The sequence below is a fragment of the Microtus oregoni genome, unplaced genomic scaffold (assembly GCF_018167655.1).
Source record: "Microtus oregoni isolate MIOR12 unplaced genomic scaffold, Mior012 000065F_ref0000479, whole genome shotgun sequence".
NCBI lineage: Eukaryota > Metazoa > Chordata > Mammalia > Rodentia > Cricetidae > Microtus > Microtus oregoni.
Window position 1 is genome coordinate 486,632 of NW_024543875.1, and position 18,514 is coordinate 505,145.

Sequence of the window (18,514 nt, forward strand, 5' to 3'; positions counted from 1 at the left end):
ATCTCAAAAAAATTTAAAGTTTCTAAAAAGACACAGTGCAAGAGTATGAAAAGTAGTTTGTGAGTGTTTTTGTGTTCTTAGTGTGATTTTGTGTTTAAATGTGAGCTCTAAAGCAGGTTTGTGCATATGTGAGCTACTTTTGGATTATTTCTACCATAATTAGTATAGTCCTTCAGTGCAGACTTTGGATACCTACTGCCTTATTGTTTTATAGAGAAAGAAACTATGACTTAGAGTGTGTAAGCCAGTTGTTATACATTGTGTTCAGGTTCATGACGATAGAAATGTCTTATTTGGAATAATTAGCTAAGAAGAATGCAATGTAGGTGCCATTTCAAGAGGTATGAGCATGATTAAGAATAATCTTAAAATGGATGAGCACCACTGAACAGTAGCAGAGGAACATTTATATACCTCTCCTCCAAACACAAAGTTGAAAGGTATACAGAAACCAAAGTGCACAAATGACCTGGGTCTTTAGAGGGAGCCACACTGTCCAAACACAGGACTAAGATAGGAAGTACAAGGATGTCAGAAAACACCTTACTTTTCACTCCCTATAAACACACAAGTCTACCTTTGGTCAAATAAGAAGATAGGAAATCCTTACCTGTAGAAGCCTGCTTCCCTGACTACAGGGCTAGAGATACAAGACAATGAAAAACAGACAAGGTACAAATAGGGAGAAAGCCAAACATTCAAGGTCACATAACCATTATCAACAGAACCAAGAATAAAAAGCCTAGGACTATGAAAACAGAATCCACAATTACGAAAAGACAAACAAGCAAAACTACAAGATTTAAAAAGAACTATTGCATTATTTCCTTTTGCTAATATTTGCATTAATAGAAAAATACTTCATGCCTGTGAAGTTAAATTCAATGTCATGTGTGTTCATTTAAGACTTTGTGTTGGGGGAAAACTGCTTGTCTGTCCCAGCCGCCCAGAACCAAAATAATCACACAGAAACTATATTATTTAAAACACTGCTTGGCCCATTAGCTCTAGCTTCTTATTGGATAACTCTTACATCTTAATTTAACCCATCTCCATTAATCTGTGCATCACTACGAGGTCATGGCCTACCAGCAAAGTTTTGGCATGTCTTTCTGGTGGTGGCTCCATGGCTTCTCCTTGACTCTGCCTTCCCTCTCCCAGCATTCAGCCTAGCTTTCCCTGCCTAACTAAATTCTACCTTGCTATAGCCCAGGCCAGTTCCCTTACTAACAAATGGTTTTCACAGCATACAGAGGGGTATCCCACATCAACTTTGCTGACATTCAATACCCAAAACAAAATAACATCATGGGATCTTGAGGAGATACAGATCACCACTTTATTCACAAGTAAACTGGTTCAAATTAAGCTCTTCAATACCATAGGAGCCCCCAAAGAAAGCACATTCACTAAAAGAAATTGCTGTCTTGCTCCTTGTGCCAAAGAAAATTGATGTGTTTAAAATAGTACCCCCAGAGGGAAAATGCATAAAGCTACACAAATCTAAAGGCAGGACCTAAGCCTTTCTATTTCCTCCAATTCTGATCAGCTATAAATATTTTTTCATACTGTACTTCTATTAAACATGTAGAGAGCTGACAATAGGAATAGGGATGGGCTATTTTGCCTGCAATTCTAACTACATCTTCTGCACGCTCTGCTGCTCTAAATATAATGAAACTTGCTGCAGGGGGAGAGAGCACAGGCAGGCCCCAGAACAAAAAGGAATTCAGAAAAAGGAGACATTACCAAAGCTATACAATCATGAGCAGGAGAAATAAACTGAAAAATGACCTTTCCATGAGCTGATAAAATACCAGTGTTTTCTTCTATCTTCTCAGATATTGTCTGTGTTGTTAGAATCCTAGAGAGCCTTTCATTTTAGAAAGCTGCCTCTCTCTCTACCAGGGAAGTAGAGATTCTCAGAAAGGCAAAAGGGCTAATTTACATACACTATGACTAGGCCTATCAGGGACACTGTGAGTCATTCTCAAAACAGAAGCTATTTCCAAACATAGAAAAATCTAATAACATTGATATAGCCAAGGCCTCAAAAGTTATGTCTTGCTATGGACTGAGAAGAGAGTTTCCTCGCAAATTTAAAGTGCCATCCTGCAGAGAAGCTACAAACATCTCAAAATAGCTTTAGGAAGTCCCTAAAACCGACCAGATTTACTAGGTCCCTCCCAGACAGAGAAAGTAATAAAAGCTGAGAGTTCTTCTCACAGAGAAAAGCTGCAAAGATTCTCAAAAGAGCAAAAGTTGCAAAGAAGACTGAAACTAGACCAGGTGCCTGGAAGAAACAGAAGTCAGCTGAGGTGCCTGAAAGAAGTTTAGACTTGAGCAGTTGGAAAGAACGCTCTCCAATCCATTGAGTAATCTTCAGATGTGCAGTATGTTCCAGGTTCCCACATTTTGTGAGTTGCCACCCATGCTGTGGTGGGTTTTGATGGTGCATCTCTATGAGTCATTTCTGTTCTTGTAAGTAACCCCTCATCCATCTTCCTGTAGGTAAACTTAAAACTCTTTGGTTTTTCATTTGTATTTTGGTGATTTCTATCCTGTATAGTCTGTCATACATGTTGTATCTCCTCAGGAAAAGATTTGTCCCACAACATAATTGGCACCTAAACAAGGGCACAATAGCACCAAAGACGAGTTAGAGAGGAGTGAGTACATGGTCGTGGCTATGGGTAGCAAACCAAGTAACTGATGCTGAGAAGGCTGAGGGAAGAGCATCCATGGAAGAAATTCTGATTTCCTGTATGAAGTATAAAAGTATTAGTGTTTCCAGGTTCTGGCTATAACAAATAATGCTGCTATGAACATAGTTGAACAAATGCGTTTGTCATATGATAGAGTATCTCTTGAAAGAGCCTGTTATAACCTGATTCGTGAGACCGTGGGAGTGGATGGGATCAGTCCAACAGCTGTGGCGACAGGAAAGTTGAATAATAAAATAATACATCTCTACTTACATCAAAGGTTACATGATGTGAGATAGTATGAAGGTAGTTAGTCCATGATTGGATGACTTATCAAAACCATTAGGAGACTTGGTTATCTCCATCTAGGGTCCCCACAAATAGCAGGGGCTGAAGGACCATAGAGGAGCAGACACTATTGAGAGAACTAGGAATAAGAAAAGCTTGTTTTGGGGGAGCCAGAAAGAACTGTGTTCACAGAGGAGTTAAACTGCAAAGAAAACTCTCGAGATCAGACCAGGTGCCTGGAAGAAACAGAAACCAGACAAGCTTGTTTCAAGGGCTTAGACCTACTGAGGCACCTGAGATGACACTCTCGAACCTATTGAGATGCCTGTAGCCTGTGAAATGTGTTCCAGGCTTCCAACTTTTATGAACTGCCACCTATGCTGGGGCAGGCTTTAGTTATTCAGCTCTGTTCCTGAAAGTAACTGCTCACCCATATTCCCATAAATAATGCCCCCCCCATTCATTGGTTCTCAAAGTTTGACTTTGGTGATATTTGTGCTTTGGTCTGTGGTAGGGTACTTGGATGAGTAGGTGTGTGTGTGTGTGTGTGTGTGTGTGTGTGTGTGTGTGTGTGTGTGTGTTGCATCTCTCCAGGAAAAGTTTTATCATACAAAGTTATTGCTGGCACCCTTATGTGAATATGCAATGGGTGGTCCATATTTATAATCCCAGTAATAGAGAGCTGGAAGGCAGAGACAGGTGCATCTTTGGAAGCTGTTGACCATCTAACCTAGCTTACCTGGCACAGTTCCAGTTCATGGAGATACCTTCTCACAAACAAAAAGTTGAAAGTACCTAATGAATGATGCCCAAGGTTGGCTTCTGACTCCACATTCATACACACATGTATACAAACCTGCTTCCACACAAATACATTGCCATATGCCTACACGAACAGACACAAACACATACACACACACACACACATACACACACACACACACACACACACACACACACATACACACACACACAATTTTTCAAAAAGGAAATAAGATAAAACCCTTACAGTGGAGAAAATTTTCTCTTTCCACATGGTCCAAAGCTGTCTTGAAGCCATGTCCCATAAGCATGCTTTTATCCCTCTTGGCGAAGTTCTTGACAGTCAGTGTTCAATGTGTATTTACTTTTGAGCCTCAAGGCGACTCTGTGAAGTATGTAACGCGTGGTTCAGAATCGGAGTGCAGATGACTTTTCAGGGCGTGAAATGCTCAGCCCAATCTTTCAGCTTCTCATCATCCTTGGGCTGCTACAAACCTTCCTAGGGCATCATTTTAACCCTGTAATTAGTTTTATTACTTCTTTGTGTAACCTACTATAGCAAAAAAGTTAATCCTCCTTGCAAAACCGTTACTATCCCTTTATCATGTATCAGTGAAAAAGAAACACAAAAGACTTGCTGAGTTTCTCTTTTTACATTAGTAATTTCTTTTCCTTTATTGGAAAGCTGATTTAAAAAAGAGTGACATAAATAATAACTGGAAATTGAATTGTTGAATTAACTCTGAGTTGGAAAAATATAGTTCTGAGATATATATATTTATTCCTCTAGCATTTAGAATTCTAGACAGCAAAGAGATGTAAGACTTTGATAATTATGATTCTATAATGTATCTTTATAGTCCATAAGAAAAATGAAGTCCAGTAGATATTACTTAGCAGTTGACTCTTTTGTTCATAGAGAAGATTAAAAAGAACATTTCATGGAGCTTTAACAGTCAGCAAAGCTGAAGGAATATCTTTCACCAAGATTGCTTTTATCCCTGATAGGTATTTACAATAAACAGCCAAGGGCATTGACCATTAAGAAAAATAAGATAAAAATGTATACCACCTGAATTCCCATTAAGTCTCAAGGGTAAAAGAGTAAATCTCGAAACAATTTTCTTTTATCATTTTTATTCTCTTCTTTATAACAGTTGGCACAGAGTTGAAAACAGCAGAAAAGGTTCCAGTTGGACTCCACTTACATCTGCCTTCACAGGGTTGTATACTGGACTAGGAATGCAGCCAAACAGGAAAGCAGGCATCCACGGTTTTATGTCCTCCACATTCTTGCTTGCCACTCCAAAAGGAGGTTTGCAAAAGATCCGGGTGCTATCCAGCTGCTTGAGATTCCTCACATACATTTTCATGAGACTCCATTAGTGAAATCTAAGTTGTCATTCCCCCCTTCTCCCTCTAAAGTCTTAAATTGCCCACTCAAAAAATATAAAGTTATATTTCTGAGCTAGAAAAGTGATTCACTCATTTTTGGATTTTTTGTTTGTTTTTGTTTGTTTTTTGATTTTTGAGACAGGGTTTCTCTGTAGCTTTAGAGCTGTCCTAGAACTAGCTCTTATAGACCAGGTTGACCTCCAACTCACAGAGATCTGATTGCCTCTGCCTCTCGAGTGCTGGGATTAAAGGCATGTGCCACCACCGCCCAGCTTGATTCATTCATTCATTTATATTAGCAGTATTCAGTTACCCAAACGTAATTTATGCTAAAAGTATTTCTGGAAATATTGTAGAAATACATTTCAATCCAGTCACAGAAATGTGGTTAATTAGTAGAAGAGTATCTTATAAACTACAAAGACATGAGACAAAATATGACAGCCAGATGAAGTGCAATAAAGGGTACCAGCTTGAAAAAAGGCTGTGCACCCTCAAAGTCTTCCCCTTGTGATGTTTACCTTCCCAACTGAGTGATGTTGGACATCTATGTCCTTTACTTACTGAATTCCCATTAAGTCTCAAGGGTAAAAAAGTAAATCTCGAAAAAAAATTCCTTTATCAATTTTTATTTTCTTCTTTACAACAGTTGACACAGGATTAAAACCAGCAGAAAAGGTTCCAGTTATACTCCACTTACATTCTCCCTTAATGGGGTTGTATTCTGAATCCAACAGAGAAATTGTCTCAGTAGCCCAGCCTAGGTTTTCATGAGAATGCAGTCAGTACACTCAGCCAGAACTGTGGACAGGATGCTCAATGAGAGAGAAACATAAAATATTCTGAAAGGATAGGATTTTAAGAATAAATCACAGCTTTAAATTTGATTTTGTCTTTTCTACTGTGTTTGACCTTTATTCTCTTCGCTCTTGCTCCCACAACCTTTCTGGTACTAAGGACATGGTTAAGGTCCTCGTTTTTGAATAATCACTTTCTCCTACTTCTCATTGATTTTTTTAATACCATTTGACTCAGTGGCCTTTCTCATTTGTCTTTCTGTTCCTTAGCCTCTTGTTCAGTTGTTCCTCCCTGTCTCTCACCCCACACTGTTCCTCTGCTTTCTTGCCAGGCATGAATATCACTCGCATGATTGATTTCAGTCCGCTAATTCAAACTCCCTGATCTTAAATGCAGATGACCAGAGCAGAAAGAATTCTAGCACACAAATACGTTTGGCACAAAACATCTCTTATTTATTGTTGGACTCTGTCTTTGAGCTACAACAAAATAAACACCATACGCCTATAAAATATTTATTTGGGGGTGTATCCATGTTATTCCCTGTGATGTATGAAATCAGTCACTATGCTTCCTGTTGTCCCTTCCCTTCATCCCATTCTCTACAGCTTCACTCTCAAATCTTTAGACAGGGAAATCTTTACAAACCACAAATCCAAACTTTTCTCTGCCTCACTAGAACCTTTTCTAGTCAACCCCTTATCCTCCAAACAGGTCCCAAGTCTGAAACATTACTCAGAAAGCTAGCATATTTACCCCCCTCTTCCCACATTTTCTTGCCAGCAAAAAGATTTTTCATTCTTTCATCAGGAATTCAGAGCTGACATTTACTCTCTTAAAAAAAAAAAACTTCATTGTCACTGACAATTTACAAGTGCTTTCTCCATTTGTCTAGCCAATTCATATTTACCTTTATAACATATAATTTTATTTGTTCTTCTCTAATGCAATACATCCTGATTACAGCCCTCCATTCCTCCACTCCTTTCAATCCCTCCCAGGGTTATCAAATGAACATAGCATAACAAGACACAATGAGACTAAGCACATTCTTCAGGACTATGACAAGGAAATGTTTTATGAATTTTTTAAAGAAAACAAACTAATTTTTTTTCACTTTACATACTAATCCCAGTTCCCACTCCCTCCTCTCCTCCTATTTCCTCCACCTATCTCCCATATTACCCCCATTCACTCCTCAGAAAGGGTAAGGCATTTGGGGAAGGTTTAAGGCCCTCTCTATTATAACCAGACTGAGCAAGGTGTCCATCCAAAGAGAACAGGTTCCAAAAAAGGCAGTACAAGCAGGGATAAATCTTGGTGCCAGTGCAGGTGGCCCCACAGTGGGCCCCAGTCATATAACTAACTGTCACTCACATTCAGAGGGACTAATTTGGACCCATGCTATTTCCTTCCCTGTCTGGCTGGAGTTGGTGAGCTCCCATTAGTTCAGGTAATGTTTCAGTGGTGAACCTATCAGGGTCTTGACCTCTTTGCTCATATTCTCACTCCTCCCACTCTTCAACTGGACTTTTGGAGCTCAGTCCAGTACTCTGATGCAGGTCTATGCTTCTGTTTCCATCAGTTGCTGGATGAAGGTTCTATGGTGGTATTTAATATATTCATCAGCCTGACTACAGGGCAATGCCAGTTGGGGCCCCTTCTCCTCCATTGCTTAGGGTCTTAGCTGGGGTCATCCTTGTGAATTCCTGGGAATTTCTCAAGTGCCAGGTTTCTCACTAGCCCCATAATGGCTCCCTCAATCATAATATCTCCTTCCTTGTTCTCATCTCTGTCTTTCCTCCATCTCGACTATCCCATTCCTTCAAGTTCTCCTCCCCCCTCCCCTTTTTCCCTCATCTTCCCCTTCTGCCCTCCCTACTCCTCTCATCCCTATGCTCCCATTTTTGTCAGGAAATCTTGTGGAAAGTAGAAAAAAACAAAATCACCGGAGTAACTTGAGAGTATGGGGATCATAGAAGAGGGCAGAGAAGGAGGGGGAGGAAGGGAGGGAAGTTGAGAAAAATATATAGCTCAATAAAAAACAATAAAAAATGAAAAATTGCTATAGGCACAATTCTGTACAATAAATCTCCCTAATTCTTCCTAGCTACTGAGATTTTTGTCTCAATATTTTTACAGAAACATTAGCACACTGTGTATAATATTTTCATCTTTGTTCTTATTTAGACATTTCTTTTGGAATTCTATCCTTAGTAGTAGTAATAACTATAGTCACTTAATTACAGGTACTCCTAAGAGTTGACTGTGTTATCTCAGTATTCCAAACACATAATGAAAACACTCTAAAATACTATACATCTTTCTGTTTTATAGGTGAGAAACTATTAGTGCAGTTAGTTCTACTACTTCTAGTTTTTTTCTTATATCTCTGGTTTATTTTTTTAGTTAATTTTTCAAGGCCAGAGAGATGGATCTATGGGTAGTAGTGCTTGCTGTGCAATCATTAGGACCAGAATTAGAATCTCGGCACCCACATAAAAAGCCAAGCGTGACCACACATGGGCCCACAAGAGAGAACTGCCACTGCCATAGTTCCAGGCTCAGTGACAGATCATGACTAAAGAAATAGAGTATGTAGTAAAAGAACAGGACACCCAGTATCAGTCTATGGCCTCCTCACACATACACAGGCCTGACTGCATACCTGCACAGGCATATGCACATACATGACACACATACATAATACACACAGAGAGTATTTTCAGAAATGCATTCATCAGTCTATCACATTTTGACCTGAAATTCCTTAGTTTATTTACTAATTCTTTCACATTTTTGTATTGTACTATTATCAGCATTTTATTTAAAAATAGGAATTTAAATAACTGTATAGAGAGACATCACAGGGTTGTTTTTTTTTTTTTTTTTTTTTTTTTTTGGATTTTCAAGACAGGATTTCTTCGTAGCTTTTTGGTTGCTGTCCTGGAACTAGCTCTTGTAGACCAGGCTGGCCTCGAACTCACAGAGATCTGCCTGCCTCTGCCTCCCAAGTACTGGGATTAAAGGCGTGTGCCACCACTGCCCAGCCCAGGGTTTTGTTTTTTTTTTTTTTAATAACACATATCTAGCTCAATTTGTGGAAAATCCCACTTCCCTTCACTACCTGGGATTCGATTTGGTCAGTCACTTGACTCAAAGGCATTCGGTCTGTTTCTAGACTTTTTTCTGTTTCTAAGTTTACTCACCAGAATTTTCAGAAAGGATCTTTCCACAGTAAAGAAGTAAAATACCTACCTTATTAGGTAATAATTAAGATTAAATCATGAACAGAATAAAAGTGTTAATTGGTTTAAATTGCTCTCATTACTGTGGTATTGAGAGTTTCATTACTGTCTACATTTGAATGTTAATTTTAAATCCTAAAGAAAAATATAAGAGTGTTAGGGAATCTGCTTTGGTTCTATTTTACTGCTGAAAACTTCCTGAAAGATAAATCAAAATTATTTTACCCAGATATTTTAAGGTAACTATTTTAAATTATGTTCTGGAGGGTGAGATTAAGACAAAGTCTCGAGTATCCCAGGCTGGCCTTGAATTCTCTATGTTGCTAGGAATGCAAGTATTATCACACATTTGCATAGAGGTCATATCCACAGAGTCCAGGGGATGGTATCAGCTCCCTTGGGATTGAAGTTATAGGTGGTAAAAGAGATGCCTGACATGGGTCTTGGGAATTGAAGTTGAGTTTTTCAGAAGAATATATTATTCTTTATATTATATTAATTATATTATATTATATATTCAGTGGTATATTATCTGTGTTTTAATATATAAAGCTTGCCTAGAGATCAGAGGGCAAAGCAGCCACACAAGTCAGACATAGGGAGTGGGGTGGTAACATACGCCTTTAATCTCAGGACTCAGGAGACAGAGGCAGGCAGATCTCTGTGAGTTCAATGCTACCCTGAACTAAAAGATCAATCCAGAAACAGATCCAGGTGGTGATGGTTCACACCTTTAATCCTAGTGTTTGGGAGTCACACACTTTTAACCCAAGCACTGGGGAGGTGGAGACAAAAGTGATATGGCTGGATGCAGAGAGAAATATAAAGGGGAAGAGAGAGGAACTCAGAGGAGTGTGGAATCTGAGGATTTGTGGAAACACACCCATACACATAAATAACAAACTAAAAATTTTAATTTAGTTATGAAAAAGTTTTGTTCTGTACAAATATCTTAAGTGTGACAAGAAATAATGCCTTCATCTTTAATTATGAACAACATCTTTAATTTGGAGTTAGGCCAAATACACACCATTCATGTATTCACCTTTTCATAAAATAAACACACTCACTGAATGTCTTTAGTGTCAGTTGGTGGGCATAGAGTTGGAATGTTCAAATGCAATGAGCATCTCTGTCTGAGCTCCTCCTGCTTTAGGGAAAGAGTATATTCAGGAAAGCAGGTTGAGTCTCATAATGTTCATATGAACCATGTGGAACGTTGTTAAGATAAAGATTAGAAGTCAGAACCATAAATAATTTTCTAGTGGTAAAGGAATTGCTGTCTTGGGGCCCTACTTTGAAAAACAAGTCAAAAGCAACCTAGCTTACTGCATCCTTTTCTTTCTCTTGTCCTGTACTGTTGGCTTGCTACCACGACACTGTTTAAGCAGATAAGAAAAGCTCTACACTTCTGTTTCATATCCTCCTTCAGACAAAACATGCTAAGGACCCCTAAACTACTCAAGTCAACCTGAGTGACAAAAGCAATAGTCTCAACAAGTGAAGAGTCTGAAACCTTCCTCTTGGTTTATAGAACTGCAGTGCAGAAGAAGCTCCTTGTACTTAATGTTTTTTTTTTCTTTTTATAATGCATTCAAATGCTTGTTCGTTTCTCAAAGGAAGTGAATGGTAGTTTGGTAGTTATTTCCAAATTTAGGGAAACCCTCCTGTAAGCACTCAAGTCTCCCACTGGGAAGAATTAAGTCTCAGGAAGTGGACAGGGATCAGCACTTCACATCTGAATGACTGGGTATGAAATAACAATTTGTGCCTTCATTATCTCATTTCCTGAGGCTAATAAGCAGCATTCTGCACTTGACAGTGAACAAAATCTCCACTTCAAACAAGATGTGTTCAGGACTTATCAATGGGTTTTCCGTGGCTTTTGCATTTCCAAACACCCCTGCATCAACAAAGATAGCTCATTTGTTTCACTTTTGAAAATTCTTGATTTTTTTCCCCAAGACTTTCCATTTCACGCCATGTGAATTTTATTGAGATCGCTTTCACAGAAGCTAAGTGCTGGTTGGATGGGCCCAGAGGGATGGCAGTCACAGCCCTGACAATGTTGGAAGTCTCTTGAGACATTTCTTTGCTACTAAAATTCCCTTGGAGAGTCATAGGGAAAAATCCAAATTGTCCAATAGTTTTTGTCACGTGAATATTTTGACACTGTAACCTGTAACTCTTTTAATGATATTAACTTAAAAACAGCAGCATAGAAATTCAATTAATTCTTCCTATTAGAGTAATTAATACCACATGGATATAGATTGTTTTCAATTATAGTTACAACTGGGCTAAAATAATAATTATAATAAGATTTTATACCACAGTTAGCCTTTCAAATGATCTGTAAATATATTTTTTAATAATTTTCAATTAAGACTGTCTTATTAAGTGATTATAATTAAATAAGTGAAAATAAACTTATCTTTTGATATTTCTGCTAGAATGTCCGGTAAGAATTTTAATAATATAATATGTTGTCATCCATAGTGCCAACTGTATTATACTTCTTCCTAACTTATAACATAAAAACATAACTGTTTGTATTGGGCAAAAATAAATCAACCCAGCTTTTCCCTAGGGTAGATATTTATTCAGTGACCTCTAAACTTTCATTAATATTAATTCTAAGTTTTATGATGAAAGTAGCTAACAATTTTTAACACTCTGAGTATGCTAGGCAACACTGTAAACTATTTACCAACTCTTTAACCTTTAAGATTGTATGAATTGGCTCCATTATCCCTATTTTGTAAACAAAGCAGAAATAGATTAAGCATCTTGCTTAAATGTACACCCCTGTTTTTGGCAGAATCTATCTTAAAGCCAAATATTCTTAAGTTCAAATAGGTTATGTTTGATAGACTTTCCTGTTCTTTGCACAAAAAATGGTAGAGTATATGGTAACTATTTCTGAGAGTAGGGAAACCCCAGTGTCACGATTCAGACTCCCACACTGAGCATGTCTAAATCATTTTCATTTGTTCCTTTACAGTTTGGAAAGCATTTAAAAACCCGAGTACACATGAATTTTCACCTCTAGTTCCCCACAATGTACATTTAGAGATGCATATATCGAATAGTTTGTCCAAGAATGAACTAGTATGGAGGAGGAAACCTGACAGTTAAGGGCATCTTTGACGTGGAAATTGTTGACAACACTTGAATCCACAAAGATCCATCTCTTTCTCTCTTTCTTCACAGAATGTGTGACACAGGAGAAGGCCTATTCACTTTTCAAACAAGGGAAGGAGAAATGATCTATCAGAAGGTCCATTCTGCAACACTGGCCATAGCTGAGCAACATGAAAGATTAATGCTAGAAATGGAGCAGAAGGCCCGGGTAAGGCTCCATCCTATGTAACCTGATGCTTGTGAATGAATGTCCCTGGGCTGATATATACTATATTTATATGAGTCTATTTGCATAGTGCATGGTGTTCACCCATGCCCTAGCCTGTTACCCAACCTATAAAAGTCAACCTCTAAAGTCTGCAATCGCTTACTCAGTGTAGCACAGAAATTGTTTTTGTCCAGAACTTAGAAACCCTGCTCTCATAGATCTGTGTGTGACCTATTGCGGATTGCTTAGAGAATGAGGCAAGAGTTGAAATTTGTTAATTATACTTGTTTTAAGTGTGCAAATTATCATACAGGAATTTTAATTATATTTTCATGAAGAAAACATCAAGAATTGTTTCAGTAGACTACAATTATTAGAGATGAAACACAGGATCCTGATTGGGTTCCAAACTAGTGAGTCCAACATCACTGCTTGCAGATTGTACCACTGTGGAGGGTGTTCAGTCTCTAAAGGTCTTTATCTATTATGCAGCAGAGCTATCATAGTTCTATCTACTTAGTTGCCATACACATACACATGCTCATGAAACCTTCGTCTTATGGTGGTGACAGAGCATATAGGGGGACTCTGAATACTTACAAACCTTACAGTATCTGAGAAGAAAGCAAGTTATTGAACCCACATGTGCTGACAACTTATCATTCCCACTCTTTCAGGAACGTCTAACAATCCTGAGATAATTTTCTTTTAAATAAAACTTAATAGTATCAGCTGGGGCTGCTGTACGCTTATCAAAGTCTGCCAAACCTGGGGAAAGGCAGACAGTTATCACTGAAGTTTAGAGATGATGGATACCTGCATAAGGGTCTTAGACTTTCTAGAGTTGGGATGTGTTTCCCCTCTACGAGGCACAGATGTTCAGTGGACTCAGTGAAACTCGATGCTAAAATCCACCAAATCAAATGTAAAGAGTGCATTTGGATAAAATTCCATGTCAATTTTACAGATATGCTTCTCTATGAAGCTTAATGCTATCGAAATTAAATTGCTTCTAATCTACTCCATTCTTCAGTAGAATTCTACTCCATTCTACTCATTCTAATTTAACACTTCTCTGAGAGCAGTCTACCTCAGCTTGGTCACATCTCAAGAACACCAGGTTCCAGAACCACTATCAGGGCTTCCTAGTCTCCAAGACATTATTTCCCCCTTTAATATACCTTCTCTAAAATCACAAAACTTTCCAACAAGCATGAAAGATCATTTTAGTATTCTCTGTCTGATTCCTGTTTTCAGTCTAAAAATAAGATAAAGTTCTGTGTGAAAACTAAGCAAAAGTACAAAAATATCTAAAACCCTCTAAGATGCAAAAATTTAGCATTGTATTTAGTATGCATCTATTACAAAATAGAACGGTGACAGTGAGGTTTTATTTGCTTGTTTTGTTTTCAAACCAGGCCATGTGATATTAATACTTACATTCTTATGTATTTTCATATGCTTTAAAAGACTTTTAAAAGATTAAGCAACCAAAAATCTCTATAAGCAATGGATGTCCTAAACATAAGTTTACAGACAATTGAAAGCATTTTCTTTTACCTTTTTAATGTTTAATGATAAATGATTTTTAAATTTATAAACACGCACAAATGCAATGAAAATAATGTCTCAACTGCCATAGCTTCCTGAAAAGAAGCAATTCAACAGGATCTTATGATATTACCTGGTTGTTAAACTGGGGTTTGCCATTATTAACATCTCTTCACTATAGCCACATCAGCCAATGTGTTTTGATAATATTCATCATCTACGTCATGCTGTGTTTCTATTGTCACTTAAAAGGACTGAGAAGATAGTTCAGCCGATAAGGGTGCTTCTAGTGAAGTCTGAAAACCTGAGTTCAATCTTTGGAACCCACATAGTGAAAGGAAAGAATTAATTCTAAAATCTGCCCTCTGGCATCCACACACATCATGACAGGCACACACATCTGCACAGTTAGCGCACCCATAAATAAATTAATGTAATTTTTAATGATTTAATAAAACAATCTGACATCTAGTAAAATTTCAGCCATAGTGAATAGAACAGTACATTTTCTCTTAAGCAGTATTGAGTATTATCAGAAAAAAATACCCATTAAATTGCTAAGACAAATAAAGATGTATATTTTGATTTCCTTCAATGAGAAAGAAATAATAATGACTAGCTCAGTTACACTGTTTTACATACAGGTTAGCTACTTATTAACTGGCAGAAGATCATTATGCAGTTGATACTCAGTGAACTGTACAGATGAATACAAGAGAAAAGTTTCCTCTATAAGACTGCCTATAGTTTGGTGAGATCGGATAGTTGATCCTATCTAGTGGGCCAAGTCCCTTGACTTCTTGAAACATCAGTGTTCCCAGCCTTAAAACTGTGTGTAAGACATAATGATCCTGAAATTTTTAATAAATGGCAATAATGTTGTCAAAGTGAGTTTCTGGGTAATTGACTCCTGAGAAGTTCACCTATGGTTCCTTCAGAGACTATGTCCTACACAGAATGAGAGGGCTTTCTTCACGTATGCATTCCCATAGCACCTCAGTTCTGCTCTACTGTAAAGAGTAGAAAAAAATCTTTGTAAAGAAGGATCTAAGGAAGTTTCAGCATTTTTTTAGTTTTTCAACACAAATGTGACTTATGCAGAAAAATAAAGGATTTTTCATGGTTTCCACCTCAGAAAGGGAAACTGAAATCCAATCAGAAAGTGGTTGCAGAAATGACTACAAGAAAACAGTATTTTCTAGACACAGCTGGTTAGTTGTACAGATGAATACACAGTAACTTTTACAGAATTCACAAAATCTGAGTCCAGAAAAATATGCCAGAATGAAGGTGGGAACATGGGCTCAAAGTGATGCACTTAGCTGATGAGGTATTGGGATTTTGATACCTTCTGTGAGAGAATGAAGTCAGTTAACATTAAGATTGGCCCTGGGAGGTCTGCCATGCTCTAGGACAGATCCCACTCCCCAAAGTATTAGACCTAGTGTGTTTTAAAAAAATTATTGTCTGCATCTAAGATAATCATGGTTTTTTCTGTTTTTTTTTAATATGGTAGATTGTATTTTTAAAAGGAAAACAATGTCGGATGGGTAGGAATGCAAATGTAGATCTTGGAAGAGTTTGAATGTGAAATATTTAAAAAATTAATACAAATATTTTAAACACAATAAGAAAGGGAGGTGTATTTTGGAAATATTGGAAGATTAAGCCAGTATACTACATTTTAAACTGAAGCTATTTCTGGTGCATTACTATTATTAATGTCATTGATAAAATTATTTAATTTAGGTATTTAAATAGAATGGTGTCTCTAGAACCCATTTCTCTCTTGTATATAGAAATCTTCTTTCAAGAACAATGGAAATTCATCAATTTCCACCACTAAAAGATGTTCTGCTATCAAGGCACCACATTGTCCAGAAGAATGTTGACTTTCCTTGTAATAGAAACCACTCATCACGTGATTTAGAACAGTGGGTCTCACACTTCCAAATACTGCGACCCTTTATACAGTTCCTAATGTTGTGGTGACCCACAATCATAAAATTATTTTGCAGCTACTTCGTAACTGTGATTTTGCTACCGTTATAAATTGTTCTAAATCACGTAGTTTAACAACTGTTAATATGGCCCTTACATTTCATTGGGGTTTATAAGTAATGTAGAAATTATTAAAGGCATTTAAGAAGATATGTATTGCTTCATACAAATATTATATAATGTTATATATATATATATATATATATATATATATATATATATATATATAAGAAACCACTCATCAGAGGCTCAGCCATAATTACCCCATGTTCCAGCATGCTGAATTGAATACAGATCTACCCTGGATAGACAGGAAGTTCACAAATGTCACTAAAGGCACAGACATTGATTTTGGAAAGGAGATCTTAGAAGTTCACAAATGTCACTAAAGGCACAGACATTGATTTTGGAAGGGAGATCTTGGAGGGAGTGAGAGGAAGAAGGGTGCAGGAAACTTCCTTTTTAAAATTTTTTATAGACATGGTAAAATGCCTACAGTTTAAAAACACTAACTGGGATTATAAGCATGGTAAAATGTGCATGGCTTAAACAATAACTGGGGAAAACATGAATGAAAAAAACGTTTTCCCGACACATTTTCAATTATAAGTAAATTTAAAAAAGACATTTTGGAAGTAATTTCTAAATTTGTGATAACCACAAGCAACTTAAACACCTATTTGAGAGCTCCTCACATAGAAATTTATACTTTATCCTTTTGTAAAAAAAAATCAATATTTAGGTGGGCAGTGGTAGTCATCCCTTTAATCCCAGCATTTAGGAGGCAAAGGTAGCTAGAACTCTATGAGTTTGAGGCCAGCATGGTCTACAAAGGGAGTTCCAGGTCACTCAGAATGTTACACAGAGAAAGCTTATCTAGAAAAACAAAAAGGAAATCAATATTTAAAACGATTTTTCCTGAAATTCTTATTTTTATTGTCACAGGGAAGACAGGATAGAAAGAGAAGCTCTGCAGTAAAGTAATTTAAATAATGATAGAAACCAAAGGAATTCACCCTTCTCCAGTTAAACTTTACTATAGCATGCACTAATCATTCCTCACCACCCCTCTACGAAATGGTGTTCCATGGAGTGCTCGATCAATAAGTAGATAGCATGTTGTTCTCATAGGCAGTTGCATGATCTGGAAAACACTACCATATTGCATCAATTCCAAGATGACAGACTTGGTTTTGTTTCTTTTTCTTTCATTTTTGAGGCTCTCACTCAAATAGGCCACAGCTTGACTGGCAGAACCAATCATTTGCAGTGCTTGATATAACGATGGTTTGTCTTAAAATGGATGAAATTTTAGAGCATATAAAATATAGTGATAGTTTTTGTAAGTGCCGAGCATGTAGTCATTTATAACTTTTGGAGGAACTAAAAGGCCTCCCAGATGGGTTATATTCTTAGCAGTTTAACTTCCACTGCAGGACTCCTTTGAAACGTTCTTCTTAGGTACATTTTCAGGGAGTTCTAACAGCATGAGAAAGATAAGGTTTTCTACAGCAAAAATATGAAGAACTTGGAAGCATCTTACTGAGGTGGTACACAGAACATCTTTAACATACTTGTCTGGGTATAGTTGCAGAAGCTTTGCAAACTCTAGGAATCATACGCATAAACCATTATCAGCTAATTTTCTTAAATGAAAAAAAAAGATTTCAAAGACTGAAACAACTCAGCATACAAATATAACATTGCAAGTTCAAAGTTATCTTATTTCAAAACAAATAACCAAAGCCAAATAAGTTGTAAAAGTCAAGATAACAGTCTGAAGGGGAGAATGGATGTATCGGTGTACACATGTAAGCCTGGCACTTGGCAGGCTTCAACAGGAAGATCACAGATTGAAGGGCTTCATAGCAGGTTCCTGTCTGACAAAGGAAAAAACTGTGACAGGACAATCGGTGCTGCTTCTGATGATGGTAATCACTGCGCTCACATCCTGTGGTGGTAGGTGAAAGAACACAAGGTGTGTGGAAGTGGTTTACACTGCTAAGACTAATGGAGCCATTTGATGTGAAGCAGGTTCTTTATCTACGTCTTCCTATAAAAGGCTATGTGGAGCCTGGCAATAACATCTACTTTAGAAAGTTAGTATACAAGCAGATCTTTCTGGAAAATGTACTGATACTGAAAATTACTTACATAAAGCATTATTTACTTAAACCTTTAGAGGAACAAAATTGTGAAGTAAAACAACCATGAGCTTTAATATTTAGCAAGTGTTCATCAGCATCCTTGTGTTAAGAGTATGTCTGTAAAGGCATATGCCCTCTAATTTACATATGTGAAATATTCTAAGGATACACAGATATTTTTTCATCTTTGGACTGTTGGAGACAGGCATAAGGCCTCCACTACCAACCTTTATCTCAAGGCTTTTTTCCCCCTTCTTTTCATTTTGA

The 18,514-nt window shown here is 37.3% G+C and overlaps 1 protein-coding gene across 2 annotated transcripts in view; it reads left to right on the plus strand.

The window, feature by feature from the left end:
* Positions 1-18,514, plus strand: part of Dok6 (docking protein 6) — a 325,272-nt gene that overhangs the window by 218,710 nt on the left and 88,048 nt on the right. For both annotated transcript variants that reach the window (XM_041640797.1, XM_041640798.1), the window contains one exon: positions 12,410-12,548. In XM_041640797.1, the coding sequence (XP_041496731.1) occupies positions 12,410-12,548 (139 nt within the window). The remainder of the gene's footprint in view (positions 1-12,409; positions 12,549-18,514) is intronic.